At 46.8% G+C, this 14021-nt stretch overlaps 1 protein-coding gene across 3 annotated transcripts in view; it reads left to right on the forward strand.

Moving 5' to 3' along the window:
- The window catches only part of pps (protein partner of snf), a 136648-nt gene that overhangs the window by 52459 nt on the left and 70168 nt on the right, over positions 1 to 14021 (forward strand). For all 3 annotated transcript variants that reach the window (XM_050177883.3, XM_050177884.3, XM_050177885.3), the window contains exons 7-8: positions 10521 to 10959; positions 13141 to 13560. In XM_050177883.3, the coding sequence (XP_050033840.1) occupies positions 10521 to 10959; positions 13141 to 13560 (859 nt within the window). The remainder of the gene's footprint in view (positions 1 to 10520; positions 10960 to 13140; positions 13561 to 14021) is intronic.

Genomic DNA, 14021 nt, shown 5'->3' on the forward strand with positions numbered 1-14021 from the left:
GCGTATCAAAAAGCAACAGCGAGGTTGCTAGCACAAAGTAAGGTTGCCTGAAAAAAATTGCTTTTATTGTGCACTGGAACTGTTAAGGACTACCACGTAACTTAGGCAACGTAAGAAATATTTTAAATCGTTTCTCTCCTTTAGCCCTATGCATTCAGGAGATAAATTTGGGCTCCAAGAACATGAACTTTCTGAAACAATGCAAGGTTGTTTGCAGAGACCCTGACACCACTGGTCATCTTTCGGGTGGTGTTGCACTTATTATGCAGTGCAGTACTACAGTGCAAAAAATCCAGCTAACCACGTCTTTCAAAGCAGTTGCAGTTAGTGTAGTGTCATTTAAAACCTTAAACTCTGCCTCCTGGAGGTCCCTTCTCATACACGGGTATCTGTTAAAAGACCTCGAGAAACTTGTTGGAACAACTTTCGGAACCTTCTATATAGGTAGGCGATTTTAACGCGCCAACAAACTCTAGAGGGCAAACTATAGAAAATTTTATTGTAACAAATAACGTCTGCATTCTCAGTACAAACAACCTAACGTACGGCACATCAAGCACGGGAAAAGTGAGTTGGCTTGATTTAGCTCTGTGTTCTCCAGATCTTTATGTCCACCTAACTTGGGAAGTACATGACAATCCACACGGAAGTGATCATCCACCATGCTTTATACATCTCGCACAACCAACTCCAGCACCTTCTGCGGTGGAAACTACATCTAGCAAACTGGACATTATATATGACACATGCTGCGTTAGCAAAACAATACGACGAAAGTCTTAGCGTAGAGGAAATTAAGGAAAGATTTACTGTCTTCAAGCGGCATCCACGTCAATACCCCAAACATTAACCCTTTCGCTGTCACTGACGTACCGGTACGTCATCGCGCTTCCCCCCCACGGTGTCACTGACGTACCGGTACGTTCTCTATTGTGCGTTCAAAATTTCGCGCCTGAGCGCAAAGCAGGCGCTCCTGGATTGGCCACGCCATCTGTTGACTCTTTCTACAAGTTCGTATATTCGCTCCGACCTGTGTTAGTCCATGTATTGAAGAGTACGGTGCGACTGCCACTCCCCACTTTCTCTTTGCTGAGTGGCGCGGTGGCTCCGCGTTCGCTGGATCATGCGTCACGCGCGCAGTGGTTATGGGTTCAAGGGTTGTTCTGTAATCTCCGCTGGTTTGAAGGTTTTTATTTTTCTTCTGTTGGTGTGCCTGCTACGGCGCGTCAAGTTCAGGCGCACGTGCCGTTGCCTCTCCAAAAAGGGTGACTCGATTGCTGCTTTCGCTCTCTCGCCGCACCCTCGCTTCCGACTTGCAGCAGTAAACGTAAAGCCCTTCGAACTTTGTTTAGCCTTTTTCCATCTCCCTCTGTCTTCTTGATCACGCAACGTCCCATTTCTCTCCGTTGCGCGGGCGACTGAAAGCGCATCCTCCCTGCGCGCGGTTACTTTCGGATGGCTCGGCGCGCGGGACCTTCGTCTGCTCATGGGAGCGGTGGCTGAATTCTGATTCAGAATACGAGCCGAGCTCAGATTCGGACTCTGACAAAGTCGCATGAGAGGAAGAGGGTTCCGCATCGTCAGATTCGGATGTTGAACGGATTTTATAGTCAGGCTGATGATGATGATGATGTTTACTAACAACAGCTGCAGAACACTGAAATGTGCATATTGCATTGACTATGTTATTTGTATACCAATCATAATCAAAAATAAATTGCTATGTTCATTCCCTGTTATGCTCGTTCCCTGAAACCAAGCCGACACTGGGGGTGCGTCACGGCCAGAAACGTCCGACAGCGAAAGGGTTAAGGTTAGCATGAGAAAATCGAAAACCGTTGGTGGGCAGACGAATGCCATACAGCGAAAAAGGAGCAAAACAAACCTTGGGGCACTTTCAGGAGGTACCCGATGTACATGGACCTAGTAAACTTCAAGCAAACGCGAGCTCAGGCACGTTACAGCCATAGAAAAGCAGAAAAAAAAAACTTGGGACAACTTTGTATCTTCTATATGAACACTTCGACACCAACGAAAAAAATCTGGGAGGGTCTGCGGAAAATGAATGGTGATTACATAGCCTATACAATCCCTCTGCTAACTCTTCCTAGTATTCATACGACCCTCCAAGATCAAGCAGAGATTTTAGAACATTTTGCCTAAGTGTCAAGGTCATCGAACTATAATGCCAATTTCCTATATTAAACTGAAGTTACCTACCAGAGGAGGCATGAAGGAAGACTGTAACAGCCTATTTAATATAAACGAACTGTGGAATATGCTCAGTATGTGCAAGCAAACAGCACCAGATCTAGATAACATTCATTACGAATGCTTCAACACTTACCTGAAGCCGCAGCAAATGCTTTAAGCAGGAGACACACAGTACGATTCGGCATCCAACCCGACATGCGGCTTATGACAATTCGGTGCACACGGTACGTGCATCCGGACGAGCAAGCTCCGCCCAGATCCAGCGCCTCAGCTTGTACGCTCAGAAGAGTTCATATCCACGTCGAGAAATGCAATGTAAACAACTCTGCACAATGCCGCTTTGCTTTACGCGAACACTGTCAATAAAATTATGCCCCTGCGAGTGACGGAACACTTCACGGCAGCGCATTGTCCACTGACGGCTCCGCTGACAGCCAGTGATAGGGCCTGTAGGCCTAGCCAGGCGGACGCCGCGGCCAACGGCGCTTGCAATCCAACCCGAGCTCGTCGAAGAGTACTTACTTTTGCCAAAACGGTTAACACTGTACACTTAGGTCACCGTAATTAAATACAATTGGTTTACTCGACGCAGTCATTGCAAAGGGCAAATGTGTAAGCGAAGCGAGCAGTCTCGCACAGATGGTCGGTGTGTGCTGTCTGCTCTCGAAATGCCCTTGCATCGCAGTTCCCGATCTTGCCATTAACTTAGTACTAGTCTACTAGGCGCTGCTTTGCAGAGCAGGCACACATTCGAGATAATTTTACTGAACTGGTAACTATTTTGTGTGGGAAATAAACTGCATCCGGCAAGGGAAAAGAAAAAAAAAAAAGATGGCGAGAAACCGGCCCGCCGGCGCTGCCACTGTGGAGGGAATGTCAGAGAAAGTCACATGCCAGCCACACTGTCATTGACTGTGGCCAAACGACGGTGCGGTTGTCGGGCGCATCGGACAATAAAAATCTGTCCAGTTTGTTGCTCGTCGAACGCCAGATCGGACACCAAACCGGACCGTGTGTCTCCCGCTTTACTCAAGTTCTTCAACAAGGTCTTGATTACAGGCACAATAGCCCAAGCATGGAAGAAGGCTGTAATCATCCCTTTCTTTGAAACAGAGAAACCGCATACCCTGCCTAATGGCTAGCCTCCATTAGCTCTGACAAGTTGTCTGGCAAAATCATTTGAAAGCATACTAAATGTCAGGCTCCCTTGTTCATCCTTGAGCATCATAACCTGCTACTACATACTAACCACTGTGGCTTTTGGAAGATTCGGTCAACATCAGACCATTTAGTCCAGTTAGAAAATAAAATACAAGTGGCATTTATACATAGACAACAGTGTCTGGCAATCTTCTTTGATCTAGAAAAGGCCCACGACACTACTTGGAGGTTTGGAATTTTGTGGGACTTGGTTGATATGGGAATAAAAGGCAGAATGTTCAACTGCTTAAATGGCTTTCTCTCAAGCTGCACCTTTCAGGTACGCATTGGCACAACCCTATTGCATATTCTTGCTCGAGAAAATGATATACCACAGAGTACAACCCTCTCTATAGCTAAAATGAATTCCATCGCAAAAATAATACCTAGTTCTGTGGAGCATTTTATATGTGTGGGTGACCTACAATTTGCTTGCCGTTCTTCCAATACTAACACCTGCGAACGCCAGGTACAGCTAACCATAAACACACTGTCTGGATGGGCAGACACAAATGGGTTCCAGTTTTCAAACAAGAAAACAGTGACTGTATTATTCTCATGCAAACGAAGACTCCAACCAGACCCTACTCTACAGCTATGTAAACATGCAGTCGAACCCACTTATAACAATATTCAAGTGCCATGAAAATTCCATTGTTATAACCGATAATTGTTACAACCGGGTTGCATGAAAAAATGAAAATAGGGGAATGGCAGAGCTGATGTGAGAAAACTATAATGGTAGGGAGGCCACTGCCCCTCCCCAGCACCTTCCTCCATCCCGCTTCTGATTGTGTTCACTCGTTTAACTGCTTCCTGGGCACCACAATCGAATGAAACAAGCCGTGGCTGTTTCACATTAAAGAATGGCACTGCTATAACAACTGCAAAGGGGTGTCAGAGGTGGCAAGAGATTCTAGCACCGCCAAGGCATCGCTTTGGTGGCCCCCAAAACGGCCTTTTAAACATTGCAAGAAATCTGCCACGGCAGCCTGTCAGCTTGAAAAATCCAGAAGAAACGCTGAGGAGATACCGCCACAAGCATGTCGCCACATACTTCTCACTGGCTTGCATGAGAGAAGCCTACCGTATTTACTCGAATCTAACGTGCACCCTTTTTCCGATAAAACAGGTCCAAAAATTGTATACCCATTAGAATCGAGTATGACGCTAAATCCGCGTTACCATATCTCCATCAGCATTCCAAAAATGGCCGCCTTGTACGCGCTTCTAACCTAGCTGTCGTAGCTTCCTCCATGTGCATACCTCCATGTTGTTTGTGTAACCAGGCGCCGATATAACCTAGTCTACCACCTGCCTTCCCGTTTTCTGCGTTTATTCAATCAGCATGGAAGTACCCACTGCGAAGACACGCCGAGTCCACCATGATGCTGCATTTAAAAGGAAAGTTATCATGTGCACAGAAACAGACAGAAATTGGGCCGCATCACAAGCATTCGGAGTTCCCAAAACTTGCGTGCGTGACTGGCACAAACAAAAGAATATTTTCGCCAGCAAAGCAACAAGGAAGGGTTTCAGTGGACTGAAGCAGGGCCGCTTCGCCGAAATAGAAGAGCTGCTCGCGGAATACGTGCAAGAGCAGCGAGTGGCACAGTGGCCTGTGACGACTGATCTGCTCAAAGTACGGGCGATGCAGTTAGCCCTACAGAAAGGGCTAATGCAGAGTGACTTCAAAGCGAGCAGGTGCTGGCTAACAAATTTTATGAAAAGAAAAGGCTTTTCTTTTCGAAGGGAGACAGGGATATGCCGAAAATTGCCCGAAGAATATGAAGAGAAATTGCAGTTTTCAGCGGTACGTTTTGAAGTTTCGCCATAGAAACGGCTACCACTTCAGACAAATCGGAAATGCCGATCAGACGCTGCTCTACGTTGACATGCCTGCCACCACAACCGTTCGAAAGAAGGGGGCGAAGCAAGTGCACGTTTTGTCTTCCATCCACGAAAACACTAGAGTCATCGTAATGCTTTGTTGCACTGCAGATGGGCACCAGCTGTCCCCTTATCTTCAGACGGAAGACATTCTCGAAAGGAATCCTGGCTCCGAATGGTGTGATTGTGCACGCAAATGAAAATGCCCACTGACCTGGTCGCTGACTGGATTGATAACATTTGGCAGAAGATACCCGATGTCAGTTTGGGTCTGCGTGGGATGCTTGTGCTCGACGCGTTCAGGTGCCACCTGGACCAGCGCATCGAGGACGAACTGGCTACATGCAACACCGATCTTTTTTGATATTCGGCGGCATGACATCGCAGCTCCAGCCGCTCGATGTTTGTTTGAAGAAGCCAGTGAAAGATAGAATTTGGGCGCTCTACACCAAATGGCTTGTCAGTGGCTGCGACGAAGTCGCGCCTGCCAATAAAATGAAGCGTGCCTCACTGCAGGACTTTGCTGAATGGGTGAAAGATGCATGGTGCACAATCTCGTTTGCCGTGGTCAACGAGGCCTTTAAAGAGTGCGGGATTTCGAATGCCATGGACGGCACCGAGGACGAAATGCTTTGGTCTGTTGATAGTGATAAGGAGTCATCTGATAGCAACAACGAGTAATATCTATTGCACCATATGACTTGTACTGGCACAGTGAAAATCTTGGCGGCAAGGTGCGCCGCTTCCATTTGCGTTTTTATTCATCGCAACTTTAGTGTATTGGGAATAAATTTGTTTTTTCCAAATGAGAGAAAATAGTATTTTTATATGAAAGCACGAGGTGCGCGGTATTGTACTCCCCCCCCCCCCCCCCTTTTTTTTTTTCGCGGGAAACGGGTGCGCATTACAATCAAGGTTATCTTTTTTTTTATTTCTTGGTCGCGGTAAATGGGTGCGTATTACAATCGAGGCCGCGTTAGAATCGAGTAAATGCGGTATGTCTGTCAGCCTTGCATGCTTTGCTCGATGTAGTGCAGCGGAAGGTTCCTCGCGAAAACGAAGCCCAGGAGGGCCTGTATCATCTGCCGGGCCTCCTGTGGGGACAACGTTGAGGCAGCCTGCCCTAGCATGTCATCGCTATGGTCATCGCCGTCACTATCTGATGCAAGCACGTTCGCAACAATCGCATCATCAGTTAGAAGCACTTAGTTTCCAAGTCTATAGCTGTACGCTTTCTTTTCACCGGCAACGTCATGCATTGCCAGTGATCAGAGGGCAGGTCAGCCATCTTCCGTTTCGGCGGCGAGTCAAGCGAGGCTGAGAAACCGCGTGACCAGGAATGATTTCGATGCAACCAACAAAGACGAAAGGGAGCGATTAAGCTGTTTGCAGAACTGCGCTGACCTGCGAGCAACTGAGCTACATACGAGCAATCTGCGAGCAGCGTAAAGCTATGGGCGCAGCCCATTCGTGTTCAGAGGGGTGGAAGGGTGATGGAAGAGAGCCGCGTGGAAATGGCTGAAAAATGAGTGCGCGGTGGCTGTTGGAGCAGCAGCCCATCGTGCAGTGGCTCGAATTTCTTGTTGTTGTTTTTTCTTTTCTACGATTTCGCATTTCACTACCTTTCGGCTCGGACACCCAGCATCCAAACTTCATCATTATAACCGATAATGTGGCATCGGGGCATTGTAGTTAGCGGGTTCTTTCACCATAGAAAACATACAAAAGTTGACGGTGCAGTATATCAGTTTGTTAAAACTGATATATTGTTAAAACCGGTATCGTTATAAGTGGGTTCGACTGTAACCTACCAGTAAGAAAGGAACACAAATTTCTAGGTTTAGTTTTTTATAAGTCGCTAAGTTTCATCCCACATATAAATTCATTTTAAGCAAAAGCAAATAAGGCACTCAACATACTAAAGATAAAATCTCTAAAAAAGCTGGGGCTCTGTTTAATATCTCTAAAAAAGCTGGGGCTCAAACAGAACATGCATCCTACACTTATACACTTATACCGATCATTAGTTTGCAGCATGCTTGACTGTGGTTCAGTTGTGTACAGATCAGCAAGGCCGTCATATCTTCGAAGACTAGATCCCATGCATAGCCTTGCTCTCCAACTTGCCACAGAAGCATATAGAACATCTCCAGTATGTAGAAACTAATGGACCATCTCTAAACGACAGACATTGTTTGCTTTTGGGAACACATCCGCTGAAAATTTGCACATTGCCTTCATACCCCTGTTTTAACATAGTTCGCAGTGCCAAGCAAGAAACCTTCACACCAACAGACCCTCTACTGTAAAGCTGCTTTGCCTCGGATTTGAAGAAGTATGTCGTAAATTAAATAACCCGCACGAGTATTTGGATGTCTTTAAAAGACCCCAAGCATTGCCTCCATTGAATAACCTTCACACTATCTGTGATTTCACATTAACAAACTTCAAGAAAAGTGAAATACTGCAGGAGCACTTGATCCAAGACTTCTACAATGTGCGAGAAAAATAGTGGGACTTCACAGTGTTTTACACAAGTGGATCCTAAACACACAAACACCTAGGCGGCGGAGTTATTAGAGTAGGGTGAGAAAAAATTACCAAATCATGCTTTAATCTTCACTGCTGAAATTTTCGCACTATACATAGCAGTAAACAAAGCAATAGAAAATGACGGCCGTAACACAGTTATCTACAGCGCTTCTTTGTGCGCACTTGAATCTTTAGCATCCAAAAAGTACAGGTTACCAATTTTAGGAGACTTACTGAAAACTATTGCAGAAGCGAGCAATAATGAAATAGTCTGCTGGGTTGCAAGCCATGTCGGGATAAGCAGAAATGAAAAGGCGGATAAGTGTGCAGCTAAGGCAAGAAATAATCCCATAGAAAACTTAGATATGCCTTCAACCGACTGCATGGCGGAATTTTGAGCACTGAATAAGCAATGACAATTAAGGTGGGTTGGAAATATAAATAACAAGCTCCATGTTATAAAACCAACACTTCGTGAATGGAAATCTTGCAGACACCAAGAACACTTCATAAAAGTAGTTTTGTGCTGACTTTGGATTGCCCATACACACCTGGCCCACTGCTTCCTTCTACGTAAAGAACAACGAACTTGTGAGAACAGTGGAGAAATTTTAAGTGTAAATCGTTTTCTGATCTTTTGTCTGATACGAGAGCAGGAACAAAAACTGATTTTTCATTGCTTATATGGAAAAAGCTAGGCATTTCACCCTCCACTGTTAGTTGGGGTACAACTAAAAGATGTTGTACAACTAAAGAGTGTTGCTGGAGCAGTGTCGGCACGTCCTCCAAGGCTTGTTTTGGCACAGGAGCCATCGAATACACGCTCAGCACCTGAATGCGTTCGTCTGTTAATTTTTTCAGCAGGTCCCGACCACATAGACTGGGGCCATTGCAGTCTAAAACTGTCAGACTGCACTGCACTGTTGTACCTTCATAAGAAACTGGCATTGTCAGTGCACCCAGAAGCGGCAACTTTCTGAGATAGCATGAAAGCTGCACTTCCGCCTTTTGTAGCTGCGGCCATCGGTGAGAGTGTAATTTGTAAATGCTCTTGGGAATGACACTAACAGGGGAACCAGTATCGATGTCCGTCATTATTTCGATGCCATTCCACGCGAACGATTTCCTGATGGGCGGTATGAGGGAGCGCGTGGTGGTCAAGGACCATACTTGTGACGTGCTGCTATCACTCTCTTCGCTTTCCGTTGCCTGAGCAGTTACTGCTAGCATTTTGCTTGTTTCATTTGCCGCACACATTTTCGCCAAATGCCCTGGCCGTGCACACTTGTAACATTTGCGCTTGATTAGTCGACAAGCATTGGTCTTGTGACCACGCTTACCGCAACATTTGCATTGTTACACGCCTTGCGACTTCGCGCGCGATTCGTATTGACCAGAGAGCTTTAGCAATCTTGCTTGTTCTTGGTCCGTAACAATACCTTGCGAATCGCGTTCAGCGCTCTCTGCGGCAAGGGCAAAAGCCTCGGGCTTCTTCAAGATTCAGATCTTTCTTCGCTAGCAGCTGCTTCTGCACATCCTTGTATCTGACGCTGCACACAATATGGTCCCTTATCATTCTGTCCAGCATAGTTCCAAAATTGCAGTTGTGGGCCATCTGCCGTATTGCCTGGCAGATGGAAGCGATGGAAGAACTTGAAACTTTCAGAAATTTCATTCGGTACCGGGTCGTAGTAGCTGTTTAACGTCTGCACAACTTCTTTATAGGTCAGGGCGTTAGGCTTTTGCGGGGCCACCTTTCCGTTCAAAATTTGTATTGTCCTTGTTCCAAGCGCATCTACCAGCAGGGCTCCTTGCTTAGCATCGTCCTTCACATCATTCGCTTCGAAATAGGCTTCAACCTTGACTAGGTACGCCTGCCACTTATCTTTTTCGTCTTCAAATTCCGGTAGCCTGTGTGCCATGGTCGATGGTGGGCTCCTTCTGCTTGGCTTCCTTGCTGCAGCAGAATCCTCGTTGCCACTGTTACGGTCTACCGGTCAATGGCCGGCAGCTACGCAATGAAATCCAGGCCGATTCGCAGAGCAAAAAGATGACGCTTTATTTCCAGCTCGGAAATATATATAGAAGAGAAAAGAGAGAAAGAAGGAAACAGGGGCCATCGACGCATGTGCGGAGAGGCGAATGTGGCTCCGAATAGGTTATCTGCAGCAAGATTTCTAAAATATACACAAATACTACATAAATATTAAGACCCCTTTGCCCTAATACTTCGCCGGGAATGATTTAAACATCTTTAATGACCTCTGAATTTGGTGTAAAGCGACAATTTGTGTTTAGCGCAAGATAGCCTTAATCACTTTTGCACCGAAAAACCCGACGCAACAACAACAACAACAACAAAGGCAGCACAGCTGTCCCTGTCTGCGCACCTGACAAAACAAAAATATGCGGGACCACCATGCCGTTTTCATGCTTTATTTCTCCCACTGAATGAATCAAGTCTTTCTTCCCTCGCTGAGCTAGGTTAGATTTGCTTCGATTCTCATAGAGGTGCCGTTCACAGCACTTAGCTCCTGTGCAGACTTCACTGCAAGCACAGTTGGCCTTGTTGTAGTGAAATTACCACTGCCAGTACAGTGTGAAAAGGCTGTGGTTCTGTTTACATTTGATTGGCCAACGCTGCAGAGGCAGCTTTAAACTGTGCCCCCCTTCTTCCCCTGCAGCCAGTGTCGCCATTTGGCAAGGTGGTCAAGGTGGTGCGGACCGCGCCCGAGCCCAAGAAGAGGCCCCGGCGCGAGAGCTTCACCGATGAGCCCGCACTCTTCAGCCAGCCAGACGTACTGCATAAGGAGCACGAGCCACAAGCAGCGGCCGTACCTGCGCCATCCGCTGCAGCACCAGTGACAACAGCCGGAGTCGCAGCACCTGTGGCAACGACTCCGACAACACCCAAGCCTGCTTTCCTCACTAACGAGTCGGTGTACGACTCTGTGGAGGCACACGTGGCACGCCTCGCTGGCGGGGTGGAGCACAGTCTCGTGCCGACCACCGGGCCGACACCTGTTGCAGCTGTGCCGGCCACTCCGGTGACGAATGCACCCGCAGCACAACCTGCGGGGGCAGTCGTGTCTCAGCACAAGCCAACGACTGCTGCCAAGCATGGTGAGAACTGCGGCCTTTCTCTTCTCGGCAGTCCTCTCGTTTGTGATTTCTGGGAGGAAAGTGGGGAACTGCGGAGTGTAGAGACATAAGAAACAGGGCTACACGGTTGGAAACAATGTCCAGCGTTTCTGGCTAAGTTGTCTTCAATAGCAGTGGGTTACTCTCCACAAAGCTTCCGATAACTGTAATCCGGTATCATAGGCACCGAATGCAGGGGGACTCTGGGGCCCTAGCCCCCTCTGGAGTTTCCGGGGGGGGGGGCTTATAATGCCATTGCTCTTGGACCCTTTCTGCACTATCTTCATAATCAGCCCAGGGTTTTCGCGCACACACACACACGAAAAAGGCACGGAAGCCTAGCCATAAACAGCTTCGCTGCAAAATTAGTGGCCTATTTCACTGTCTGACTGCAATCCATGTTAAACAAATGTTTTCTTTTGTTGACCCTGCGGGGCAGTAGGGTGCTTGATTTTTACACTGAAGTGGCCTGTGTAACTAAGGATTCTGTAAGTCCTGTCCACTTCATTATAAAGGCGTTTGATTGTATAATGGAAACCAAGTCTGCTCATTTAAGTGAAGATGCCTATAAATACTAATTGTGCAAAAGCAATCGCGTGCAGTTCAACTGTTGTGATCATGCTTATCATTGTTGCTTCCGCTGAGTATTTGGTGCCCTAATGTGTTTTCATGTAACAGTAGCACCATCACATCTCCATTCATGTTCTTTTGTCCCACACTTTCTCTGTCGCTGCTCCCAATGGCTTGTGCTTTTCATGGGCGTGAAAGTGAAAGAATTCGAATCATATGCACTCTGAAATTGGATATTGTTTAGATTCTTTCTGTTTGAGCTTTGGAATTGCAGAAGTTGCTCCTGCCATGATGTCTTCTGCTCCAAAAAGGTTTTTTTCTTTTTCTTGTTTCTTTGCAAGCATCTATAAGGTTCACCTCTGTAGCTGAGGATGTTTGCAGGACACATTCGTTGCTGAAATCAGTTGCACAAGATGGTAGGAAAGACCGCTCTATGTCTCTTGAGCTGTGTCATGTTGCCAGTTCACCAAAGATTCACATGCACCAGGTCCTGCAATTCATGGGGTCTAGTGAAATCTCGATATAATAAACTTCAGGGGACCACACCAAATTGTTTCTTATTCTGAAAGGTCGTTATAGAGGAAGCCCCAAAACTAACCATTTTACCCATCAACCCACTAGTTCATCAGTTGTCACCGTATGAACTATCCACAAAAACGCCGCTGTCAGTTCTAGGCTCGTGCTGTTGCTATTTTTCGTAGATTCCGCTGCCACGCACCACCGCAGTATAGTATATAGAGTGGCATGCGCAAGAAAGATGCTGGCACCAAGGAAACAACCGAAAAAGGAAGCTCCATGCCGCCTATAAATCGTAATATGTCTTCTGCTTCTTCCTTCCTTTTTTTTTAACATTCATTGCCGTTTACACTGCAACTGTCTCGCTCAAGGCGGACACCTTAACTATTCCAAAGTGCAAGCATGTGTAAACAACACCGTCAGAAAAGTACAACCGTGCCACATGCCCGCGAGCACAGAGGTTGCGTATCTCCGCCCACGTAACTGGTACAGCCACAGAAAGAATCCTGAAAGAAAGAAGAGGCAAGCACAGAAAGAAGGAAAAAAGAAGGAAGAGACTTGCCTCCGTTGCAAGACGACACTTGTCTGGTCGGAGCATGCGCTCGCAAAACGTGATGCATTGTCACCTCCACAACAAATAAATTATTTTTTAAAAGCCTACCGGTGTTTTTTCCTACGGCTCATTCTCAGGTCTTCCAAACTCGTGGCGCTGCAGCGTCCACTTTCTGCACCTTGCCGTCTCCTAGCCTACGGTTCCAGCTGCCATAAAGAATACACGGAAATCTAAGAATCCCCAGATTTTGGAATGTTGGTTCGTAGTACTGAGGCGTTAACATGACACACAAACTGAATAACCATCATTATTGTGAAAAGTTTGGTATTCTGAAGTTCTCAGTACTGAACTAATTTTACATTGAAACTATGCATAGTCCGCAGGGGATTTCTGAAAAGGTCGTTAATCTGAAAAGTATGCTAATCTGGTGTTTGTAGTAGCGAGGTTTGACTGTACATAACTTTTACTTTACTTTCTACCCTGTTTAATCTTGCCATGCCCCTTGACGAATTAATCTGTTTCAGGACCTGCAGAAGCCAAGTCAATGCCAAAGAAGCCGACACCTACAAAGCCGGCTGCCGCAAAACCAGGCCACCCGGGCCAACCGGACCATAAAAAACCAGCGCTGGCCGTAGCCGTCAAGTCGGCACCGCCACCACCGAGTCCCGCTAAAGTAAAGCATGCCGGACAGCCTGCGGCACCTTCGCCAAAAACACCCAAGGTTGCCAAGGCGAGCCCCAAGACACCCCAGGGGAAGACACCGGGGTCGGCAAAGAAGCCGGAGCCTCACAAGCAACCAAAGAAGATGCGGCCCGAGCCGCCCGCTACACCAGTTGCAGCGGTAACACCACCGGTTACTGCCACCCCGCCTGCCGTGGTTGTGGCAGAACGGCCAAAGAGGCAGAGCAAGGAAAAGTTTAAGCGAGCCATGATGCGCAAGCGAGGTGGGTTGGGGCCGCTCTTTTCTCTGTGTGCTTGTGCAAAGGCGAGCATTGCTAATGCCAAGCACTTGGGCGCCATTGCTCCTTGAACAATGCCAAGAGTCACCCTTTTCGGGGTCACGTTTATTCGGGAAAGGCTCCGGGGTCACGTGCTTCTTGCTGCAGTGTTTTGAATGATAAGAAACGAGACACCAGTCACTTTCCCTTATGCCTGTAACTCAAAACAAATGCCCATTCTGAAATGTGCAAGCGCTTGTGTGAGCATGTGGCAGCCACCGCAGAGCAAACTGAAAAATTAGTTTTGGCAGAAGCCAAGAGGTTGCACCTCTTCCAGAGCGACACTAGGTGGCGCTTTAATCCTTAATTGCATGAATTATGAGAAAGTTATTTTTAAAAATTATTTTCTCACCTTTTATTTTAAATTTAATGAACAAGAACAGATACTAAAATTTTCAGATTTATTA

The sequence above is a fragment of the Dermacentor andersoni genome, chromosome 4 (genome assembly GCF_023375885.2).
Source record: "Dermacentor andersoni chromosome 4, qqDerAnde1_hic_scaffold, whole genome shotgun sequence".
Classification (NCBI taxonomy): Eukaryota; Metazoa; Arthropoda; class Arachnida; order Ixodida; family Ixodidae; genus Dermacentor; species Dermacentor andersoni.